Here is a 25493-nt window from a genome sequence, read left to right on the forward strand (position 1 = left end):
GAGGGGAGATGAGTCACATAGCGGTCTCACACCACAAGTAAGAGGAAGTTCAAACTAGAGGGAAAGGGTTCTCGTTAAGAGAAGGGTAATGGGCGGGGGGGAATGGGGACTTAATGGGATTCAATACTTAGGGAAAGGGGCACATAGAAACACAAAGGGCAGGTCTTTCACTCAGATTATACACAAGACCAACGAATGGGTAGGATGTCAAAATCAGAATATTGAAACACAAAGCAGAGGCAACATTTACAGCTTCTGGGAAAGGGCTGGGACCCAGGAGCTGAGTTTTTTCTGGTATACTGATATGAAGATAATATGTCTTGGCGGTAACACACTGTAAAGTAGTCACCTGGAATGTAGGAGGCATTACGTCTCCCATAAAAAGGAAAAAGATCCTAGCACACTTAAAACGCCTCAACGCAGACATTGCCTGCTTGCAAGAGACAAAATTGACAGCGCCAGAGCATGAAAAACTCAAGCAGGGTTGGGTAGGTCAGGTGATCCACGCGTCCTCCGAAGGGCGGAAGGGAGGGGTGGCAATCTGCATACATCAAAAACTCGCTTGCACGGTAGAGACAGTATTGCAAGATCCCAATGGGCGATTCATTTTGGTTAAAATGTGGCTGCAAGGGAGGGAATTATACTTGTTAAATGTATACGCACCCACCCCCCCTGACAGTATTTTCTTTCCTGAACTGTCCAGACAGCTACTTCCATATGAAGACAAGCACTTGATAATTGTGGGAGACATGAATGTGCTTATGGACCCCAAATTGGATTATTCAGGGGAGGGACACAAGGGAATGGAGAGTAGGAAGGGCACTCGGATGTTGAAGGAGTTTGGAAGCTCCCTCTCAGTGATAGATGCATGGCGGAATTTGCATCCAGACTCAAGGGAGTATACACATCAGTCCAGAGCACATGGGACCTGGGGAAGGCTGGATTATATATTGATATCATCAGCTTTATTTCAGTGCATAAGAGACACAAAGATTGAAGAAATATTGATTTCTGACCACAGTCCGGTATGGATAGAATTAGGGGCGCCATGCAACTTCCAAATACACAGACAATGGAGATTTCCCAATCATTTAGTGAAAGATAAATCTTTTCTAAAATACATGGTCAAAAAATGGGAAGAATATGACTCATTTAACAAAGAACATAAGTCTGACCCGCAACTGTATTGGTGTACTGGTAAGGCGGTGCTCCGGGGAGACATAATTGCCTATGTAGCAAGAAAACGGAGAAAGAATGCAGCTAGCCTTTTACATCTGAATAAGCGACTGCAGAAAGCTAAGCGCCGATATATGCAGCAGCAAACCACAGGAAACAGGGAGGCATATTATCTGTCCAGGCTGCTATAAACTCATTATTACAGGAAAGAGCGGTAAAAAATAGGACTTTCCTAAAATATAAGTTCCACAGATTCGGAGATAGAGTGGGAAGCATGTTGGCTCGGGTGGTGCGGAGAAGGGGAGGGGGATAGAACTATTTCAGTCCTGAAAAGACAAATAGGAAGCATTACTAACAGTCCAGATGAGATTCTTCAATATTTCAAGAACACTTTACACAACTATACACTGCCGAGCATACATCCAGGGAGGCACACATGGAGGAATTTCTCAGAAGGGCCCAAATGCCAAGGCTCAAAGAAACTGATATTGCTACTTTGGAGGCTCCCATCCTGCCCAAAGAACTGTCAGAAGCGATTAAAGGGCTGAAAGCATATTCAGCACCAGGGATGGATGGGTATTCCGGAGAATTTTACAAAATGTTACAACCCCAATTGATACGGCCCCTATTTGAATATCATCAAGCGGTAATTCAGGAAGGGAGATTCCCAATACACGAAAATACTGCATGCATATCATTATTGTTGAAACCAGGGAAGGCCGTAGAGGAACCGGAGTCTTACAGGCCCATATCATTAATTAACGTTGACATTAAGCTTCTTGCGAAAATTTTGGCCACACGACTCAATAAGTTCTTACCCAACGTGATCGAGCCTGCACAGGTAGGCTTTCTGCCTAATAGACACTCCGTGTTGCACACCCGGAGAGTCTTGCTCGCAATGGCACGTTGCCGAACCGAGAAGATTCCTGGAATCTTGGTAAGCTTAGATGCTACCAAGGCTTTTGACAGGGTAGGATGGGACTTTCTATTCTATATGCTAGACTGGATTGGGATTCCTCCTGGAGTAAAACAAGTAATTGAGGCTTTATATACTAACATGGAGGCACAAATAGCAGCGAACGGGGGGCTCTCGAAAAAATTTCAGATAGGCAGAGGAACACGACAGGGATGCCCTTTGTCACCACTACTGTTCGATCTAACATTAGAACCACTACTCCGACAGCTAAATTCTGACCCTAGAATCAGCGGTGTACAGTTGGGAGAACAGGAGGTTCGTGCGCTGGCTTATGCCGATGATGTCCTCCTAGTGCTGACTAATCCGCAAAAGTCTTTTAATATGGCCTTGACTCTGATAGAGGAGTACGGAATGTTATCGGGGTTTAGCCTTAATCTATCCAAATCTTGTGCGATGCATATGGACACAGGTACTAATTTACAATGGAAAGGAAAAGCCACACTTAGATGGGAGGCAACGAAGCTGAAATATCTAGGGGTATACATTACAAATGATAGAACCTCCCTGTATAAAGAAAACATTTCCCCATTATTGGAAATGACTAGGAGTAAACTGTTGATGTGGAGGGAGCTGCCACTCTCTATCTGGGGAAGAATAGCATTATTTAACATGATGATAGCTCCCAAATGGCTCTATGTCTTCCAACAGTTACCACTTTACCTGAAAAATAGAGATGACAGGCAGTTACAGCGTTTAATACAAGCATACCTGTGGCAGGGTAAAAGGCCTAGGATACCTTATCACCAGATAGCAGCCCCAAGGGAGGGGGGCGGCATGGGACTTCTGAATATAAAATACCTGGCAATAGCGAGTTCCATGCGACACGTAAACGATTGGTACCGGGGAACATCGGATTTCTCCGTTACATCAGTGGAGACCTCGATGTTCAGGGATATCCACTTTAGCCATTTACTACACTCTGGAACCCCCTTACCCCTATCAGCATTTCAGATACACCCATTATTGAAATCTCTCAGGGAAACTTGGAGATGGGTGTGTAGACGCCGCCGCTTCTCCCCCCGAGTGTCCCCCTGGATGTCAATTTGTGATAATCCTGCTTTCCCCCCAGGCCAAGGGCCCAGTATATTTAGCAGATGGGCAAAAAAGGGGATTATATACCTGGCGCATATAGTTACAGAAGAGGGACACATGCACACGTATCAGGAACTTCAGTCACGATATGGGATTCCTAAGACACATCAGTTTGCATATTATCAATTACACCATTATGTGGCCTCCCTGGACTGGACAGACCTTACGGAAGATGTGGTGGAAGTCTTATCGGAGGAGTTTACCCTGGGAGCGCAGCTTAGGGTGCCCCTGAAATTCCACCACCAGCAACTCAAAGATTCCACAGAAGAGATAGACTTCCGGCGGCTAGCGCATGAGTGGTCAAAAGATTTAGGGTGCACACTCACTGAGGCAGAGTTTAGAACACAATTGAAATCTATTTACAAACAGAGGCTTTCTGTTCCTCAGAGGGAACGACTATATCGGTGGATGCTTAGAACACACATTTCGCCCCACAGAGCGCGGAAAGCGGGATTTGATACAACGGGGGCATGTCCTAAATGTGACCATGAGGAGGCCTCACTCGGCCACATGTTTTGGAGCTGTCCCGGTATTGAAAAGTTCTGGAAACAAGTCATAGGAGGGATAGATCAATTATGGCACTGCACCCTTGTGCGGGAACCTACAATCTTATTCAATATTTTTAGATACACCGCAGACCCCACAGAGGGATTCAGGACATTTGCAAAGATAGCAATCTATTTTGGAATAACAGCCATATTGCAATATTGGAGAGTAAAAGAAGTTCCCCCTCTGCAGATATGGCGATCCCAATTAGTGAAACAAATGAGAATTGATAGATGTGGAGTGCAGGACCTGGACAGTTCACCAGGCCATAGGTTCAGGGCGCAATGGGAGCCATTGTGGGACACCCTCCCGCCTAGAGCGCGAAGTTTGCTGCTGAACTTCTAATCTGGTACTCTTTGGCCCTACATCAGTTAGGGAGACTAAGACAGTGTGACAGGTAGGGCAGTACTTTACAGCAAGGCGTAGACTGGTTCATATTCTGATGTACAGACAGTTAATTACATGTTATCTTGGAAATAAAAAGAGCTGTGACACTGCCCTAAAATGTTGGTTGACAATATAGGGAAGGAGGGAGGGAGGGAGGGTGATTAAGGGAGGAATAAATAAATGCAAAATGGTAACTTATTTGTTGAAGATATGACATCAGAGAACATCTCCTGTAGTGTAGTTTCTTTGATAAGTTTCAGTGAATGGTTCATTACGTCTGGTAATAAACAAGATTAATATATAAAACTACAAGGAAGGAAGGGTGGGGGGAGGGGGGGTCTAGGGATAAAAGAAGAAAATGATTTGATGTATGTGGAAGGATTACAAGTTGTCTGTGATATCAGTAAGGCTTTATACCGGACAATAAATACACAGGTTTCATATAATATGTCAATAAACAGATTTAAACTTAATGACTTCCAAAGAAGACAACATATGGAATTTCAAATAGCAGGTTTATTGAGAATTCAAAACTTTGTATCACATATTGTATCTTCAAAATATTGTGGGTTCTGTATTGTATTCCTTATACTCTTTAATAAAAAAGATTTAAACAAAAGCTAATCAAAAAATGTATTGATCTTGGCCTACCTGACTGCAGCAGTTGCAGTTCACATGTAGGTGGTGGCGGCAAATGCAGTTGGGCATCACTGCTTCCCCCTGGGCCTCCTTAACCTAGCTATGGCCTCAGCTTATATACATCCTCTATGGAGAGGATGGATAAGCCCCTATTACTCTGAATTTGTTGAAGGGTCCTTGGCATTGGGGTTGGGTTGCCAGATTTGGAGGGGGTATAATCTAGCATCTCATTACGTCTTCTTAAAAATTGGCTTTTTGATTCTGCAGATTATACTCCATTAGATAGGGAGCAGTGGCTGGTGTCTCCCGTTTCCTTGAAATATGTGCTTTGTGCTGACATTGAGGGTTTTGCCCAGTGTTACAACGTTTAGATCAGTGCATTCAGGACGGTTGATGTGGAGACGGCTATATAGACAGTTGAGGCACTAGGTGGAGCTCTGTGTGTACCTGTCATTGTGGGGCAATGGGAATTTATTTCTATGGTTAGCAGTGCAAAGTTTTCTCCATTGAGAGAGTGCAGGGATCAAACAGCCGTAGTACATGATAATGGAAGAAGGGAGCGTTGTGCCTTTCTCAGATTTGAAACAGCAATACAGGGTAGATGGTTGAGATGTATTTCTGTTTCCCCAAGTATGTCATCATGTAGGGCAGAGAGGGGAAGAGCATCTTACCAGTGAGTTTTGCTCTGGTTTGAAGTAGTTTATTCAGAATGCTGCAGCAAGACTGAAAGAAGGTTGTAAGCAACGTGACCATATTGCACCATTTCTGCAAAAACTTCACTGGCTACCTGTACAGTACAGGGCTAAACTCTATGTCCGATCTTCAAGGCCCTTAAAGGAAATGAGCCAGAGAACTTGAAGAACAGAATCTCTCTCTACAGGCCCCCGTACCAGGCTGCGCCCCCAAGGTCACTAACATCCTCCCAAGGAAAATCCCTAATCGCACCCTTTCCAAAGGACGTCGCATGATGTGACACCCACCCGAGAGCCTTTTCTAGAGTAGCCTCCAGACTCTGGAATGCACTCCCTGAAAGGCTTCGCTGAACACAAGATTATCTCTATTTCAGGAAGCAGATGAAAGCTTGGCTCTTCTCCCAAGCCTTTAATGGAAGAAGCAACTATTTTGCTGGTCGAAAACATACAAGGAGTAACACCGGCTGCACATACTGTAGCAGGACTTACCCACTCCTGCCCTAGGCAATTTTCTAACTCCTGTTACTCTATCTCATTTGTCTATATGTTTCACCTTTGTTTACACCCTATGCTGTCTGTTAAGAGGTTTTTATTGCATATTGTGTTAACAATTTAAGAAGCATACTATGCCATACTACAGTTTATACTCGAACATAAACCAAGATAACACCCCCCCCCCCTGTAACACTAGGGGGCGCTGTGCTTATGACAACACAAAAGCCACAAAAGCCACCAGACACAATATACGGTATATCGCTTTTATTGGTGATACATATGTGAACCTTTCCCAGACTTGCACAAGCTGGCATCCCTTAAACAACCAGCCTGTTTCCCATAACAGAGAATAACTCTCCCAGACCTGCACAGGTTGAAGGTGCCTTTCCTAGAGGTGCTGGCATCCCTTAAACAACTAGCCTGTTTTCCTGTTTCCCATAACAGAGAATATCAACACATAATTACAGCCAAAACATTCCACTCATTCCATCCCCAGCTGACCTTCAATCCCATGTATTACACCCCCCCCCCCCCCCCCCCCCCCCCCGTACGGGAAAAATGTTAACTTGAATATAAACTGAGAGTTAATATTCTATCATTCCTCCCCTTCCATCCTTCTTTTTCTCCTTTCTGTCCCCTGTAGTTCCCGGCATTCCCCTCCCTCCCACCCCTGTGATGTCTGTCATTCGTCCTTTTCCCTCCTATGAAGAGAGGCTGAGAAGGCTAGGGCTTTTCAGCTTGGAGAAGAGACGGCTGAGGGGAGATATGATAGAAGTGTATAAAATAATGAGTGGAATGGATCGGGTGGATGTGAAGCGACTGTTCACGCTATCCAAAAATACTAGGACTAGAGGGCATGAGTTGAAGCTACAGTGTGGTAAATTTAAAACGAATCGGAGAAAATTTTTCTTCACCCAACGTGTAATTAGACTCTGGAATTCGTTGCCGGAGAACGTGGTACGGGCGGTTAGCTTGACGGAGTTTAAAAAGGGGTTAGATAGATTCCTAAAGGACAAGTCCATAGACCGCTATTAAATGGACTGGAAAAATTCCTCATTTTTAGGTATAACTTGTCTGGAATGTTTTTACGTTTGGGGAGCGTGCCAGGTGCCCTTGACCTGGATTGGCCACTGTCGGTGACAGGATGCTGGGCTAGATGGACCTTTGGTCTTTCCCAGTATGGCACTACTTATGTACTTATGTACTTATGATCTCCCTCCTCCTCCTCCACCGCAAGTTCTCTGAACCGACAGAGTTGTCACTGACTCCTTCCCCCCGAACTTGCACGCTTAGTTGTTCCCCCCCTCCCCCCAGGCCTACCGTACCTCTCTGGTGTTCTAGTGGTGTGTTGGGGCATGAGCGATCCCCACTAGCTCTTACCCATGCCTTCACCTTGGTAAAAATGGCTGCCGTGGCTTCCAGCAGCAACGTTACCTTAATTCAGCATAGAAGCTTTGCTTGAATGATGGACTGTTGCTATGCTGAATTATGTAGTATCTCCTGAGGAAGCCCCAGATATGAAGGTGAAATGGACCCCATTGGGATTTTTACAATAAGATAAGTGTTTCATTTTTTGATCATTTTGAAAAGAGCACACTTTGGCTTTTGCATAGCTTTATCTGTTTCATGTTTTTAAACCACTTTTTTTGCAAAAGCAGCACTATATATAAGTTACATTTAGGGTTTTTATTTATTTATTGCATTTGTACCCCACATTTTCCCACCTACTTGCAGTCTCAATGTGGCTTACATAGTACCGTCAAAGGCTTTTAAAGGAACCATATACAAAAGCAGATGAATATACAAGTAGATGCAGTTTTGGTTACTGAGGTCCTTTCCCCATGAGTAGCGGCTGATTATTGAACTTAAGCTTATGCAGTTGGACAGACTTTAATTCCTTAGACCTTATTGTTTCTGTTTTAAGAAACGCTTTGGTTTCATCTTCTACAGAAGTATACTCAACCATGTTTGTTTATTGTGATGTTTAAGAAATATTTAGATTTTTAGAAAACATTTTTGTCTTTTTTTTTTATTTACCAGGAGTTTTTGCATGGAGTCATTACCTGGTTTGGAGAGTCGATAACACTACGTAAGAATTATCTGCGCAGCTGCTGCACGCAGATGGTCTGCGATATTTTTTCTACTGTGTCGTTTCATATTACGTCTGTGCATAACAATACCTTAAATATATGAGAACATGGCATTCCAATTTAACTTTGCCATAGATGAGACTGAAAAATTAGAACACATCTGTGAAACAGGTGAAAGTCTGAGTGACTTAGCGGTGGACAACAAAGAGGAATCTTTAATGCAAAGAACATTCGTAGTTTCTGATGAACTATGCATCAGATCCCCACACAACCAAGACATGAAAGAACCCGAGTCCGCAGAAAAACAGGCCTGCTTGAAAATTGCTAAAGAGCATAGTGTGCCAGTTGATATCAACAGAGCACTGGAAAATAAAGTTGTAGAAGGTATGCCAGGTCTGCAATACGTCAATGTTTCTGTGGTGGAAATGATGTTGGCTGATAGTGACAAGCATGCAGAAGGCATAGTATCCAAGACTGTTTCTTCCCAATCTGACCTAATCTCTGGCGTCTATGAAGGAGGGTTGAAGATCTGGGAATGCACTTTTGATCTCCTGAATTATTTGGAGGATAAAGATGTGCAGTTCACTGACAAAAAAGTGTTGGATCTTGGCTGTGGAGCAGGGCTACTGGGCATTACTGCACTAAAGCGAAAAGCAAAAGAAGTTCATTTTCAAGACTACAACAGCACCGTCATTGATGAAATAACAGTGCCAAATGTGTTACTTAACTGTGATATTGAGGGAAAAGAAGGCAATCCGGACAACTACCAACCAAGCTCAAAAAGATGTAAAAAAGCTGTCAAAAATCAAGGCATTCTGCCCGGGTGCCGATTTTTCTCTGGAGAATGGTCACAGTTCAGTCATCTAGTTAAAAATGAAAAGTATGATGTCATTCTCACCTCAGAGACCATTTACAATAGTAATTATTTCAGTGCTTTGCACAACACTCTTTCTGCTTTACTAGATAAGAAAGGACTTATCTATATGGCTAGTAAAGCACATTACTTTGGGGTTGGAGGTGGTATTCATCTGTTTGAGAACTTTGTGCAGGAGAGAAATACGTTCAGTGTTAAAACTGTCAAGGTCATTGATGAAGGACTTCAGAGGTTCATTGTTGAAATGTCTTTTAAGAATTATGAGTAATGTATTTAGAGACAGAAATTACCTAAGAGCTAGATTTACTAAACTGGGTGCATTAATGTATGTTATTAGGAATTAGGTTCCATTGCATGAAGTTGTATCTGTAGTGAAAAGTGCACATTAGTGTGCATTAACATGTGCCAACAAGATAATGAGGGAAGAGCTACCTTCATGCAGAAGTGCTGTCCAGAGTCAGTTATATTTGAAAACATGCCTGCACAACAGTTCTCAACCATGCCCTCAAGTATCCTATGGAACTTTGTAAGTCTAAGTGCTTTGAAAATAAGCCCCAATGTCTGTTGATCCTGATGAAAGTGTAATACCAGACCATGATTACACTTGTATCCCAAGACCTAAAAGCATAAGTGTTTCCATATTGGCACAGACCGAAGGTCCATCAAGCCCAGCGTCCTGTTTCCAACAGTGGCCAAGCCATATCACAAGTACCTGGCAAGATCCCAAAACAGTACAGTACATTTTATGCTGCTTATCCTAGAAATAAGCAGTGGATTTTCGCAAGTCCATTTTTAATAACGGCTTATAGACTTTTCTTTTAGGAAGCTATCCAAACCTTTTTTAAACCCTGCTATGCTAACTGTTTTTACCACATTCTCTGGCAATGAATTCCAGAGTTTAATTACATGTTGAGTGAAGAAATATTTTCTCCAGTTTGTTTTAAATTTACTACTTTGTAGTTTCATTGCGTGCCCCCTAGACCTAGTATTTTTGGAAAGAGTAAACAAGCGATTCACATTTACCATTCCACTTCACTCATTATTTTATAATACCTCTATCATATCTCCCCTCAACCATCTTTTCTCCAAGCTGAAGAGCCCTAGCTGATTCAGCCTTTCCTCACAGGGAAGTCGTCCCATCCCCTTCTTTGAACCGTCAACAAGCTCACATAGCATGTCTTCAAGAGACCCGATTGGAGCTTTTTATGTTCATCATCAGTCAAAGGCACTGGGTTGTAGATGTTTTTTTATTCTTCATCTGGCAGCCGAAGGTGGGAGGGGGGTAGCTATATTTCAGAAATCTTTACATTACTAGCCGTTGAGCCCGTTAAAACGGGCTGGTGGGTCGCCGCTGTCCGCTCTCCCGCCGCCCCGTCTCATCGCTATTCAACTTACAACTCCGCAGCAGGCAGATCAGCTCAGCTGCCGTTGGCCTTCGATCTCTGCCTGTGTCCCGCCCTCGTGTGACGTAACGTCGGCGAGGGCGGGACACAGCCAGGGAAGGAAGGCCAACCGCAGCTCAGCTGATCTGCCTGCTGTGGAGATGTAAGTTGAATAGCGATGAGACGGGGCGGGTGGAGGGGTGGCGGCAGCGGCGACTCCGGGTGGGGGGGGGGGCACCAGTGGCAGCGGCGGCGACTCGAGGTGGGGGGGTTACCGGTGGCGACCTTGGGGGGGAGCGCAGTTTCCCTCTCTGTCCCGCCCCTGTCATCACGTATTGACGCGGGGGCGGGACAGAGAGGGAAGTATCTACTGCGTATTTGCGAGTGAGTACGGTCACTCGCCGTTTATATGTTTGATGGGACTCAATATATACTTGCAGATGATAAATGTCATTATTTACTGGTAAAAGTGTGGGTACAAAGTAGGGAATTTTATCTCTTGGTGATCTATGGCCCAACCCCCTGTTTTTTACCCAACACTATTGCAAAAGCTACTTCTTTTGTTCAGCACGATTTGGTGGTGGTGGTGGTGGGTGATTGTTGGCAAGGGTGTAGAGGTGGGAAGGGTTGTAGTCCTGGTGAAGGGATGTTATCTTCTTTTGCAGAGGAGCTGGACTTGGTGGACTGCTGGCGTCTCCTCCACCCTTTTGAGCACGATTATACTGACCTCTACAGGTCCCATGGCATCATGTTTCGCTTGGATTATATTTTTGTCTGATGGGAACATGTCCCGCCAATCTCCTCAGCTGTAGTGGGCCCTGGGGAAGTTTCTGACCATTCAGTGGTTTGGGTGGATGTAGATGCCCCCGGAACATCATCCACTTGTGGGAGAGTTGACGATTTCCAACATATTTGTGTCATAATAAAGAGTTTTTCACTTAGTAGAAAAATGTGGAAAAGTAGGATCGATTCTTCATAATGGGGGTCATCGAGATCAGCCCGTGCTATTTGGAATACGGCAAAAGCTGTCCTGGGTGAGAATATTATTGCCTACACTAGTCTTAGGAATAAAAAGGTGGCATCAAGTATAATTGGAGACCCAATTGCATTGTGCAAAACAAGCCTTTATTGGCTCCCCCCTCCCAAATTACAAAGGAAACATATCCACCCAAACTCCACCTATCCACCCAACATACTGATTAACGATTATACCTACTTGCCTACATTTGAGTCCAGAACACGTGGGATTTGTTCAGGGTCATCAATCAATCCTGAATGTTTGTATAGTGTTATTAGCCCTCCCCCACTGTCAAACGCTAGGGTTGTCTACACCTTGGCCTTAATTCTTGACGCCAAAAAGGTGTTTGACCAAGTTAGTGGGAGAACCAGGCATTGCAATACCTTTGTGTCTTAATCCCTGGTGATTTCAGTACCCTTTAATCTATTAATGTAACATCTTTGTTGGAGGAAATTCATTTCAGTCTGCAAGTGTGGCACTGTTTTACATGATTCTGGTCCTGAAGTGGTTGTATGTTTTTCAAATGTTATTACTTTTTATACCACCGGGATGCGAAAATACTTAATCAGATTTTGTAGCTCTGTCTCTGGCAGGGTGAAAAAACCTTGCATGCCGGTAGTGCAGCTGAAGATCCATGGGGGTGTGGGCTTGCTTACTTTGCGCAGGTTGACTGTTGCATGTGGTATGAGACATATCAATGATTGGTACCAGGGTACCCAAAATTTTCCCTCACAGCTTTAGAAACAAATTTGGTCCCTAACATCCACTTCAGCTATTTACTGCTTAATCATAAATATAAAAGGGGGAGGGTGGGATGGAATTCGATGGGTTAATGGCTGTACCATGTTTTATTGTAGGGGGCTATAAGAGCCAAAGCCCTCTTCTTTGTTTAGCTCCTTTGTGTATTGCAATTAGGAAGCCAAGACTAAATTGTACACATTTTTTTTTATTTTTCTGCCTACATTTCTGTTATCGTTCATATTTTGAATAGTTCAATAATAAAAAGATTTGAGCTAATGCAGGTTGTAACTGACGAATGCAAAATGTGCCCATTCTCAGCACATAAAACAAACGTATAATTTACATGCAACTTAGACATTGTGGGGCCCTTTTATAGAGCGACGGTAAGCCCAACGCGGGCTTACCGTTCGCTCTTTCGGGACTACTGCCGACCCAAAGTGGCTGCCGGCGATAGTCCCGACCCGAGCGTGCGCCATTTCCGGAGGAAAAAAGAAAACCCCCGGAAATGACTTGCACGGCGGTAATCGGGTATCACCCACCAGGTTAGTGTGGGAACCCTTATTGCCATTAAAGTAAGGACTCCCCTCCGCGTGGTCATGCGGTAAGAGTTATCTCACTGCGTGGCCATTTTTTTTTCGGCTTCGGAAAAATCATCCCTGGCGTGCAGGAAAAACAGCTCCCTGCCGCTGGCACAGGGCCCTTTTTCCCACAGGTTGGAAAAAGGGACCCCTATGTTCATTCTTTGGCTTGGGAACATTTGGTAAAAGATGTTCAAGAGACAATTACATTCTTATATGTTGGGGTCTCGGCAACGAGTCCCGTTAACTTTCACCATCGTTATTTGCAAAACACTACAGAAGATTTGGATTGCGCTGCTTTAGGTAGGGCATGGAATACTGATTTGCAGATGAACATTTCACAGTCTCTCTTAATACAAACATTTATCCTATCGATACACAAAAGTGTGTGGTTTCTGTGCCCCAGTGTGAACTGCTTTACAAATTTGCCCTAAACGTAATGCTTCCAGAGCTACCTTGGGACATGTGTTCTGGACTTGCATGGCAGTACAAAGGTTTTGGTCACAATTACTGGCTACTTACCATCATCTGTGGTCTTTTTCTGTACAGGGTTCACCTTTGATACTTTTTAATTTTTATGTGTTTGATGCTGGGTTTCCACAGGGGTAAGGCTTTCCTTTGAGTGGCTGTTCTGATGGCATTGAAAACCATCTTGTTTGACTGGTTATCCACTGTGGAACCCTTGCTGCAGCGATGGAGACCCTATATGAGTTATCAGATGCGGCTGGAATGACTCCAGATTCATTATTTTGCAAATGTTAAAGTCATTAAACTTTGTGCTGCTTGGGAACATTTTTGGGACATAAATTGTCTGTGCAAGCATGTAGTAGGTAATTAAATATCTGATTGTTACATGTTAACATGGGAATTGTTTTCTTATCCTTGTTTTCCGTGGTGCCATTGGGTGGAGGGAGGGACGGGAATGATTGTTAAAATTTTAGTTACAAGATGTATTAGCTTTGTTGGACATTTCGAATTGAAGTACTTGTTTGTATTTGTTTCCTATTGCTTTGTTCAATAAATATGATTAAACATAAAGTATGCTGTTGGACGAAATATGTAGTTTGTGTACTCCTGTTATTAATGAGGTATATGATATTCTGCCTGGATATAAGGGTGAGGTTGAGGAACAGGCTACGAAGAAATATTTATGAATGGCATGTAAAGTAGTGTTTCATAATAAAACTAGTAAAAAAGGCCCGTTTCTGTAGGCAAGGAAACGGGCCTTAGGCAGGCAATTCCTCCCCCCCCCCCCCCCGTGCTACGGCCCCCTCGAACCCCCCCCCTTCCGCGAACCTGTCGTTCCCCCCCCCCCCGTGCCAGCGAAAAGTGCTGCCACCGCCGCCGTTGTTGTGCTACCTTCCCTTCCCGTAGGTTGTTCAATCATCTTCTTAGAAAGTTTAACTCCGTGCGTCTGACGTCAGATGCACGGAGTTAAACTTTCTAAGAAGATGATTGAAGAACCTACGGGAAGGGAAGGTAGCACAACAACGGTGGTGGCGGCAGTTTTCGGCGTTCCGGGGGGGGGGGGGGAATCGACAGGTTCGCGGGAGGGGGTGGGTTTCGAGGGGGCCATAGCGCGGGGGGGGGGGGGGGGTGACAGCTGATTCCGAGGCAGTAGGAGGAGTTTTCCCTACTCCTCCCCTTGCCTTGGAATCAGCTGTGTTGACGTCAGTGACGTCCGTGCGTGTCTGCCTCGCAGACCACTTGCAGCCAGGGAGCCAAGGTCCCAAGCATAGAACGTTGGAGGTGAGAATTATTATATAGGATGTTGTTAAAAACAAAAGGTAGCTTTTTTTTTTCTCTTGAATTTTGTGTTACTTGTCATGAGGTTCCAGACAATTGATTTTTGAAACTAGTATAAAAATTAAGTTATTCAACAACTAGACTCGTTTGATAACGAGAGTCTTAGTAGTAGTATTTTTATTACATTTGTACCCCGCGCTTTCCCACTCATGGCAGGCTCAATGCGGCTTACATGGGGCAATCGAGGGTTAAGTGACTTGCCCAGAGTCACAAGGAGCTGCCTGTGCCTGAAGTGGGAATCGAACTCAGTTCCTCAGGACCAAAGTCCACCACCCTAACCACTAGGCCACTCCTCCACTGTTGCTACTATTTGAGATTCTACATGGAATGTAGAAGTCGGCCCTTGCAGATCACCAATGTGGCCGCGCAGGCTTCTGCTTCTGTGAGTCTGATGTCCTGGGACGTCAGACTCACAGAAACAGAAGCCTGCGCAGCCTTCTACATGGAATGTTGCTAGTGCAATAGCAACATTCCATGTAGAATCTCCAATAGTATCTATTTTATTTTTGTTACATTTGTACCCTGCGCTTTCCCACTCATGGCAGGCTCAATGTGGCTTACATGGGGCAATGGAGGGTTAAGTGACTTGCCCAGAGTCACAAGGAGCTGCCTGTGCCTGAAGTGGGAATCGAACCCAGTTCCCCAGGACCAAAGTCCACCACCCTAACCACTAGGCCACTCCTCCACGTTAGTTTAGCAGTCTATAATGTTGGAAAGTGCCTTTTTTTAATTTATAAATTTTCACTGTATCCGGGTTAGCTTGTAATAGTGGCTGTGCTGTATATCAGGGCTTTGTCCTCAAGGGCCACAGTCCAGTCGGGTTTTCAGGATTTCCCCAGTGAATATGCATGAGATCAATTTGAATGTACCTCCTCCATTGTATGCAAATGGAGGCATATTCATTGGGGAAATCCTGAAAATCCGACTTGGCTCCCCTGCTGTGTATGATCACTGATAAGAGACTTTCGATTGGGTTTCAAATCTCTGGTTTGATATTTCACCCTAGTAAAACTAAACAAAGGTTTTCATGTTTTAATTTGACAGATTGTTTTGTGGCTCAAGAAGGTATTTGGTGACAAACCTATTTCTCATTACGAAGTGAACACACGGACTACAGATATTTTGTATCAATTAGCAGCATGTAATGAAGCCAGGGACAAGGATATTTCCTTGGTAATAGAAGACATTAAACTGAAGACAGTAGAGACAGCAGCTGAAGGTGAGTTTAACTATTAACAGATATTCCACTCATTTAGCATTTGACTATGACGTTACAGAACACATTTGAGCACAGAATTTTCAGTGTATGTTGAAGTACATAAGTAATGCCACACTGGGAAAAGACCAAGGGTCCATCAAGCCCAGCATCCTGTCCGCGACAGCGGCCAATCCAGGCCAAGGGCACCTGGCGAGCTTCCCAAACGTACAAACATTCTATACATGTTATTCCTGGAATTGTGGATTTTTCCCAAGTCCATTTAGTAGCGGTTTATGGACTTGTCCTTTAGGAAACCGTTTTTATTTGCTTGTTAAATTTGTGTACATGAGGGGATGTTTACTCAGCTGTGTTAAGCAGCTAGTATGAGTGTCAACGTGTGTTAGCGCAAGTGTTTGCTAACACCTAACAGGTTGAAAGTGCAATTGTGAAATTCACGCTAATTGCTTCACACAGCTTGGTGGGAATGGCAAGGTGGGAGCAGAGGTGTGTGACTGGCACTTAGTTTGTGGTTTGGTGCCACGCATTAGCTGCCATGACTGATGAAAATGTAGCTGCACTGCCGCTGCATCAAGAGGTGGCAGGAAGTGCAGCAGCACTACCAGCAGCCTGGTAACATGGGCTTGGCTGTTTCTCTAAAGTCTCCTGACATTTAATTCTTGACTTTGACACTCCCCAATACATCCCTGATCCTTCTGCTGCCTCTTGTCCGGCTGCAGCTGTCAAAGTGGTTGCAATGACCTCTAGAAGTAGTCTTGCAGTATAAGGGGTAGGGGTCTTCTTTTCATTATAAGGAGGTGGGGATTCTGATGTCGAGGGGGGAAGAGAGATTGGATGGCAGGTGGGATTGGCACGGAATCTCAAATGTGGGGGTGGGAGAGTGGCACTTGCTACCTGGTTACTATTCTGCCAGGGCTGCGCCACCTTATCTGACACGGCATGTATTGCGATGCCATGCAGTAGGACTCTGACTTGTATGGTACATGTAGGGCAGATGTTGGTCCCACCCCCTGCATGTACTCCACTTACAGTGTGTTCAGTTTTGCATAGAATGCAACATAAGTGCAAAAGCTTAACACCCTTTAGTAAACATGCCCCATGGTGTCTTGATTTTTAGGTTTTATTATGTATGTTATGTGAAATTGTTTTTTTATGACTTTTAATGAATACATTTATAGGCGTGAGAAGACAGCGCTTATTTTTCTTCCTAAATTACTTGCACATTTTGCTTATTAAATTCAAAACAAAATTATTATGAATATTTTGCCTCAGTTTTGTAGGCCATGGTAGTCAAGAAATTGTACTCCTCTTTACCAGACTTAAGAGGAAAGGCTATCTTGAGGCTGAAGCATTTTGTTCTCTTTCCAGTGTAGTGCATGACTATTCTCCTGTCTCTGGGGTAGATGCAGAGAGCCATGTGGTAGAGCCATGCTCTGATGGATGAGTGCATGGCTTCCACCATAAGACTGAAAAAATTATTTAGTGGTGATGCAGTAAGCTGATATGCTAATTCAAAGAACACAGAACTGCTAATTGGGGGGGAAGCCTATCAGATAAACACACATCAAGGTTCTACAGTAAGGGCGGCCATACTCATTGCATGTCTGAAGAATTGAGAAGTACCAGCATATATTTTGCACATAACTGGAATGCTGTACAAGAAATTTTTGTGAGACTAATATGTTTCAATCATTTTTATTAAGCATGTATAAACAAACAATAACTCTCCAGTTCTATAAACACACAACATTATCTCTGTTTCCCCCCTCCCCTTCCAACATCAATAGCTTTACTCAAGTTTACCAAACAATGCTTCCTTGTCATCAAGCAGATGAAGCCATTACGTATGGGTTATGTCCATCAAGCAGCAGGGGAGATAGAGAGCACTCAAACTTTCACAGTGCCCTCTTGGCCAGCTAGCTCCACTGCCTCTTCAGTATTCTCTATCTCCCTTAGCAGGGTGGCTGCAGCTTGTTTGAGCTCCAGAAAAATCTGCGGGGAGGTGGTTCCTGGCTTGCCAGTTGTTAACCGGGGTGTTGGAAGCTATAGCAGCTTCACTTTAAAGGCACATAGGTTAGCCCTTTCCCTGCCTTACCCATACCTCTGTGGATGTGGACATATTGCCTTGCTTTCCCTGTCCTTACCCACCAACAGTGGATGCAGGCATATAGGTTCACCCTTTCCCTGCCTTTCCCACTCATCTGAGCCTCCGGAGTCTTCAATACCTCTGCTTTCCTCACAGCTTAAAAAAAAAAAAAAAAAAAAAAAGTCGCGTCGCGTTTTTAAACGCAGAGACGCTGGAACAGAGGTTTTTTGACATTTTCAGCAGGATCGTAGTTGTACACTAGATCCTTTGAGGTAAGAGTGTTTTCCAACTCCTCCGGGGTGGGCCCGCGATCGGGGCGATTTTGGCGCGAAGCCGCCATTTTGGATTTTACCGCCGTTTTTTGGCGATGGCTGCGGACAATGTAAAGTGCTGTTCCACTTGTGGCAAGCGCAGATCAGCAGCAGGACTCTGTAAATCGTGCTGTATTGGCATAGGAGCCGGCCCGAGCATGGCGAGCGATGTTTCTTCCCGCTCTGAGCTGGCAGCGGGCGCCATTTTGCTTACACCGCATGGCGCGGCCTCCGTGGACACGGAGAGACCTGAGCCGGGTGGGGCACCTCGAGATGAGGTTATTTCAGGAGTGGCTAGCACCGGACAGGATTTGGGTGCCCAGGGTGAGATTTTCTCCCCGGATTTTGTGCTTTTGCTGCATAAAGCATACATGATGAAAAGAGCCCTTCCTCAAGGGTCGCCTGAGGCTCCTCTGATTGCCCCCCCGATGGATTCTGGCCTGGGACTGCCCAGTGAGGCTTTTTTTCCCGGATGCTTGGCCTAAAGATAAGCGCAGAAGGGTTAATTCCCCTTCAGATTGTGGTGCACCTTTTTTCCCCCCGTGGTCGGGGTGTGAGGATTCGGAGAACTCTGACAGACGTTCTTGGTCTGAGGAACCAGAGTCAGGTGCGGATTTACCACAGGATCTGGATGATCCCTCCGCGGTGAGGATTTTCCACCGTGATGAGCTGCCAGCGCTTATTTCAGATACCCTGCAGGCCCTCTCGATTGAAGATCCTGACAGTGGCATGGCCTCCTCGGGTAATCCCAGGATGGCTAGTACCAAGAAAGCTGCTCGGGCCTTCCCTTTGCATGACTCCATCTTAGAGCTTGTTTCGGCTCAGTGGGCTGACCCCGAGGGACCTTTGAGAGTTTCCAGGGCTATGGGGCAGTTATACCCTCTGCGTGAGGGACATATGGCTCGTTTTCAAATGCCTACAGTGGATGCCCTAGTCACTGTGGTGACAAAGAGAACTACCCTCCCTGTTGAAGGAGGTGTTGCCCTGAAGGATGTTCAAGACTGTAGGCTGGAAACAGCGTTGAAACGGTCCTTTGAAATTGCAGGTCTCACTGTTCGGGCGTCTGCATGCAGCTGTTATGCTGTGAGAGCCTGCCTAGCTTGGCTGCAACAGGCAGTGGCTCAGCCCGGAGATGGAGCGGAGCCCTTCTTGGATGTGGCTCCGCGGATGGAGGTGGCCTTGTCCTTTCTGGCTGATGCCCTTTATGACCTTGTCAGAGCTTCGGCTAAACAAATGGCAGTAGCAGTGGCGGCTTGCCGTCGTCTGTGGCTACGACACTGGGCAGCGGACATGGCCTCTAAGCAAAGGTTGGTGAAGTTGCTTTTTCAAAGACTTCTCCTATTTGGTGAGGAGTTAGAGAAAATTGTGAAAGGCCTGGGTGATCCAAAACCCCAGCGCTTGCCCGAAGATAGGCAGAGGCCTTCCTCTAAGGGCCAGGCGGTCCTCTCCTCGTACAGACCTCGCTTCCCTGAAGCTAGAAGGTACCGCCCAGGGCGTTCTGCTGGGTTCACTTCACGTGCCCGTGGTCAGCAGAGGAACTCCTTTTGCTCGGACAAGCGTTCCGCAGCTGGTGGCTCAAGACCAGGAGTTCAGGGTCGACCCTCTCAATGATGGTGCGCCGGCCCTCTCCTCGATGCCTGTCATCGGAGGACGGTTTCCCTCTTTGTCGAGGAGTGGGCCAAGATTTCCTCAGATCAGTGGGTTCTGGACCTGATCAGAGATGGATACAGAATAGAATTCAACGCCCCAGTAAGAGACGTGTTTGTGGAGTCCCGATGCGGTTCTGCCGTCAAACGGGCGGCGGTGGAGGAGACTCTACAAGGTCTGATTCAGTTAGGGGCAGTGACCCCGGTGCCTCCCGCCGAGCAAGGCTGCGGCCGATACTCCCTCTACTTTGTGGTGCCGCGAAAAGGTGGGTCCTTTCGCCCTATTCTGGACTTAAAAGAAGTGAACAAGTCCCTGAGAGTGCGGCATTTCCACATGGAATCCCTGCGCTCCGTCTTTGCGGCGGTTCAGCCAGGAGAGTTTCTCACGTCTCTAGACCTGAAAGAAGCTTACTTGCACATACCGATTTGGCCCCCGCACCAGAAGTTTCTGAGGTTTGCGGTGTTGGGAAAACATTTCCAGTTCAGGGCCTTGCCTTTTGGCCTCGCCACAGCTCCCCGAACCTTTTCGAAGGTAATGGTGGTAGTAGCTGCTTTTCTCAGGCGAGAAGGTATCAGGGTTCACCCGTACCTAGACAACTGGCTCATCAGAGCAGACTCTGCAACAGAGAGCTTACAAGCTACGGCCAGAGTGGTCTCAGTACTGCAATCTCTAGGCTGGGCCATCAATATGGCCAAAAGTCACCTGTCCCCTTCACAATCTCTAGAGTTTTTGGGGGCCAGGTTCGACACAGTCTCGGGCTATGTGTTCCTACCCGAGCCAAGGCGGTGCAAGCTTCAGAATCAGGTCCGTCTGCTCCTGAGGATGCCCCGCCCGCGAGCTTGGATCATTGTCCAGCTGCTGGGATCGATGACAGCCACGATGGAAGTGGTACCCTGGGCGAGAGCGCACCTGAGACCTCTACAGTATTCCCTACTCCGGAGATGGTCTCCTATTTCTCAGGATTACCAATGCAGACTTACTTGGCTCCCTGCGGCCCGTCTCGGCATGGAGTGGTGGCTCTCGGACAGCATGCTGCGGTGAGGAATGCTGCTGACGCTCCCCGTTTGGTGCCTAGTGGTAACAGATGCCAGCCTGAAGGGCTGGGGGCGCACACTGCAAGGGGAAGCATGCCCAGGGTCTCTGGACACCCGAGGAGTCGGAGTGGTCCATCAACCGCCTAGAGTTGAAAGCGGTGTTTCAGGCGCTTCTGGCCTTTCAAGTGACCCTGGAAGGATTGGCTGTCAGAGTGATGTCGGACAACACGACAACGGTGGCCTATATAAATCGACAAGGCGGAACAAGGTGCAGAGCACTAGCCGCGCAGGCCGAACTGATTTGCCACTGGGCCGAGCTGCATCTTCAGTGTCTGTCGGCAGCTCATATTGCAGGTCAGAGCAATGTGCAGGCCGATTATCTGAGCAGGCATCAGATTGATCCAGCAGAATGGAATCTGGCAGACGAAGTATTCCTGCAGATCTGTGCCAAATGGGGCAAGCCCGTGATGGATCTAATGGCGACAAGTGCCAATACCAAAGTCCCGTGCTTCTTCAGCAGACGGAGAGATCCTCGCTCGGCGGGGTTGGATGCCTTGGCTCAACCCTGGCCTCCGGGTCTATTTTATGTGTTTCCCCCATGGCCCTTGATAGGGCGCCTGCTCTTGCGGATTCGGCTGCACCCAGGAGAAGTGGTCCTCATCGCCCCGGATTGGCCAAGGAGACCTTGGTATGCAGACCTCCGACAGATGCTCCTGGAGGCTCCTCTGCCGTTACCTCTGGTACCGAACCTGTTGACTCAGGGACCGGTAGCCATGGAGGACGCCGGCCGCTTTGGTCTTACGGCATGGCTATTGAGAGGGCGCAATTGAGGGATAAAGGTTATTCCAATAAAGTTATTTCCACTCTCCTGCAAGCCCGCAAGCGGTCCACTTCCGTGGCTTATGCCAGGATTTGGTGCCTGTTTGAGTCTTGGTGTGCTTCCAGAACCATTGTTCCAATGCGGGCTCCTGTCTCGCCGATTCTGGACTTTTTGCAGGAAGGTGTACAAAAAGGCTTGGCCTATAATTCCCTGCGGGTGCAGGTGGCAGCGTTGGCCTCCCTTCGTGGTAAGGTGGAAGGCGTGTCTTTGGCTGCTCACCCAGATGTGGCACGGTTTCTTAGAGGGGTGCTTCGGCTCCGACCTCCAGTGCGAGCACCCTGTCCAGCTTGGAACCTGGGGCTAGTTTTGAAAACCCTGCAGGCATCTCCTTTTGAGCCGCTTCGGCGAGCATTGGAGAAAGACTTGACACTGAAGGCCGTTTTTCTGGTGGCCATTACCTCGGCGAGATGGGTGTCAGAGCTCCAGGCGCTGTCCTGTAGAGACCCATTTCTGCAATTTTCAGAGTCCGGAGTCACGGTTCGGACTGTGCCTTCCTTTATGCCTAAGGTGGTTTCAGCCTTTCACTTAAACCAGCCTATTTTCTTGCCCTCTTTTTCAGAGGAAGAGTTTCCAGAATCTTTTGGGCAGCTGCACCTTTTGGATGTGCGCAGGACTCTGCTGCAGTATCTGCGAGTTACTAACTCTTTCAGGACTTCTGATCATCTGTTTGTTTTGCTATCCGGTTCTCGCAGAGGGTCTCCAGCGTCTAAAGCCACTATTGCCCGGTGGCTCATAGAAACTATCTTTTCAGCTTATCTGCTGGCCGGCAGGGTTCCGCCTGTAGCCTTTAAGGCACATTCTACTAGAGCGATTTCTTCCTCTTGGGCTGAAACTGGAGCACTCTCTCTTCAAGAGATATGCAGTGCAGCAACATGGGCTTCTAAGCTCTCCTTTGCCCGACATTACAGGCTGGATGTGGTTGCCAGGAGGGATGCGCGTTTTGGTGCACAAGTGCTAGCGCGTGGTGTGGCTTGTTCCCACCCTATCTAGGGATTGCTTTGTTACATCCCATACGTAATGGCTTCATCTGCTTGATGACAAGGAAGGGAAAATTAGGTTCTTACCTTGGTAATTTTCTTTCCTTTAGTCATAGCAGATGAAGCCATGAGCCCTCCCTGTATGATTGTCTGTATGCTGTGAATCTGTTTTTCAGGTTCTGTTCTAATTTCCTGAAGTTCCTTCCTTGGGAGAAAGTTGGAAAACAATCTTCAGGATTCATGTTCAGTTTAAATTTAGGAGGATGTGTTCATTCCCTCCAGGAGGCGCGTGTGTTCCCCTCCAGTTCTATAAATAGGAGGATGAGTTCATTCCCTCCAGTGTGTTGGGAGGATGTGTGATTCCCTCCAGGAGGCGCGTGTGTTCCCCTCCACTTATACAATAAGGAGGATGAGTTTGTTCCCTCCAGGAGGATGTGCATTCCCTCCTTTATGAGTTCATGCCCTTGTGATGGGCCATCGTTCGCTGTGAGGAAAGCTCTTGTGATTCCCATTGCGGTTTGCCATACTGCTTTGGAAGCTTCAAATACTGAAGAGGCAGTGGAGCTAGCTGGCCAAGAGGGCACTGTGAAAGTTTGAGTGCTCTCTATCTCCCCTGCTGGTTGATGGACATAACCCATACGTAATGGCTTCATCTGCTATGACTAAAGGAAAGAAAATTACCAAGGTAAGAACCTAATTTTCCCTTCCTCTATATCTGCAATTACAAGTTAAATAAATGTCCTCTTGCTGCGGTGGTAAGGGTTTCCCAAAAGGGAGCCCATCTATGTTGGAATCTCCGGTCCCTGGTGGGGGTCGAGTTGTTTGCCTCCAGTCTCTCAAGTCGCATCAGAAGCAACATTTGACCACGCCAGCGCTGAATTGATAGAGTATGTGCGGACAGCCACCCCGACAGGATGTTTTTTTTTTTTTTTTTTTGCAATGATTATAGTTCGCACCACCAAGTCTCGAGATCCCGGGGGCACCGGCGGCCCCATCCTGAGTTACCCAAACAGCAGCTTTGGATCATAGTCCCACCTGGCCGACCATATAGCTGACACCAATTTTAATAATCTTTTCCAAAAGGCCATTACATTTGGGCAATTCCAAAACATGCGTCCCAGGTTTGCGCCCTCTGCTCCACACTTCATACATGCTCCATCAGGCGACAATCCCATATGAAATGCTCGTCGTGGGGAAATATACGCCCGCAATTCAAACATACTGGGGTTCCCAATGGGCCGTCACCATGGAGCTTTTTGGAAGGCCAATGACATGCTCTTTGAGTAGCACTGCAGTTACCTCCACCCCCCAATGCTTCACTCCATGTCCCTGCCAACCTTGCAAAGTCTAATTCTGGGGTTGTGTCTTTAATGTGCTCCACTGCCCCCACTCACCAGAATGGCCACTGTCTTGATCTTATCCTCTTCTCAAACTGCTCACTCTCCAGTTTCTGTGCCTCAACTCTTCCCCTCTCTGAGCATCATCTGATAACTTTCACACTTAAACACCCTCCTCCCCAGTCCCGTCCGATCTTAACCAATACATTTAGGAATCTTCAGGCTATTGACCCTTCTACTATTGTCCTCCAGTGTTTTTTAAATCTCTTCTCTACCACTATGTTATCCAAGTCTGTCAATGAGGCTGTCTCTTTCTATAATACTATTCTCTCCTCTGCTCTGGATACTCTCGCTCCTTCCATTCCCCGTTCTCTAAAACATACCAAATCCCAGCCTTGGCTGACCTCTAGAATCCGCTACCTACGCTCCTGTGCCCGCTCTGCCGAACGCCTTTGGCTGAAATCCCGTGCCCATGCTGACTACATACATTTCAAACTCTTGCTGACCTCCTTTCAGTCTACTCTTTTACTTGCCAAACAGGACTATTACATCCAGTTGACAAATTCTCTTGGCTCAAACCCTCGACGTCTCTTTGCCACACTGAACTCTCTCCTCAAAGTGCCTTCACCTCCAACTCCCCCTTCACTTTCCCCCCAGACTCTGGCTGAGTTCTTTCATGATAAGGTTCACAAGATTAAACTTGAATTCTCAACCAGGTCACCTCCACCTCTCCTTCCCTTAGTCCATTCTCTTAACCCTCCAACCCCTGCCTCCTTTTCTTCCTTTTCTGAAATCACTGAAGAGGAAACTACACATCTTATTTCCTCCTCGAAACTAACTACCTGTTCCTCTGATCCTATTCCCACCCATCTACTTAATACTATCTCTCCTACTGTCATCCCTTTTATCTGTCATATCCTCAATCTTTCACTTTCCACTGCGACTCTTCCTGATGCCTTCAAACGTGTCGTAGTCACACCACTCCTTAAAAAACCTTCAATGGACCCTACCTGTCCTTCCAACTATCGCCCCATCTCCCTCCTCCCTTTCCTATCCAAGATAGTTGAACATGCTGTTCACCTCCGTTGCCTTGACTTTCTTTCATCTCAAACTATTCTTAATCCACTTCAATCTGGCTTTCGCCCCCTTCATTCAACTGAAACAGCGCTTGCTAAAGTCTCCAATGATCTGTTCCTGGCCAGATCCAAAGGTCTATATTCTCTCCTCATCCTTCTCGATCTATCTGCTGCTTTTGACACTGTTGATCACAGCCTACTCCTTGATACGCTGTCCTCACTTGAATTTCAGGGCTCTGTTCTTTCCTGGTTTTCTTATCTCTCCCAGTGTACTACTACTACTACTTAACATTTCTAGAGCGCTACTAGGGTTATGCAGCGCTGTACAATTTAACAACCTTTAGTGTATACTCTAGTGGATCCTCCTCTACTTCTATCCCACTCTTAGTTGGTGTACCTCAGGGATCTGTTCTGGGCCCTCTTCATTTCTCCATCTA

General features: G+C 46.4%; 2 protein-coding genes across 2 annotated transcripts in view; both read left to right on the forward strand.

Annotated features, from left to right (window-relative positions):
- LOC115462851 (HAUS augmin-like complex subunit 1) overlaps positions 1-25493 on the forward strand; it is a 95007-nt gene that overhangs the window by 4249 nt on the left and 65265 nt on the right. The window contains exon 2 of the mRNA XM_030192895.1: positions 15537-15711. Within this exon, the coding sequence (XP_030048755.1) occupies positions 15537-15711 (175 nt within the window). The remainder of the gene's footprint in view (positions 1-15536; positions 15712-25493) is intronic.
- Positions 8102-9680, forward strand: LOC115462849 (histidine protein methyltransferase 1 homolog). The gene has a single exon (XM_030192894.1). It carries the CDS (start codon positions 8201-8203, stop codon positions 9233-9235), a length of 1035 nt encoding a protein of 344 aa, XP_030048754.1. The 5' UTR covers positions 8102-8200; the 3' UTR covers positions 9236-9680.

The sequence above is a fragment of the Microcaecilia unicolor genome, chromosome 2 (genome assembly GCF_901765095.1).
Source record: "Microcaecilia unicolor chromosome 2, aMicUni1.1, whole genome shotgun sequence".
Lineage (NCBI taxonomy): Eukaryota > Metazoa > Chordata > Amphibia > Gymnophiona > Siphonopidae > Microcaecilia > Microcaecilia unicolor.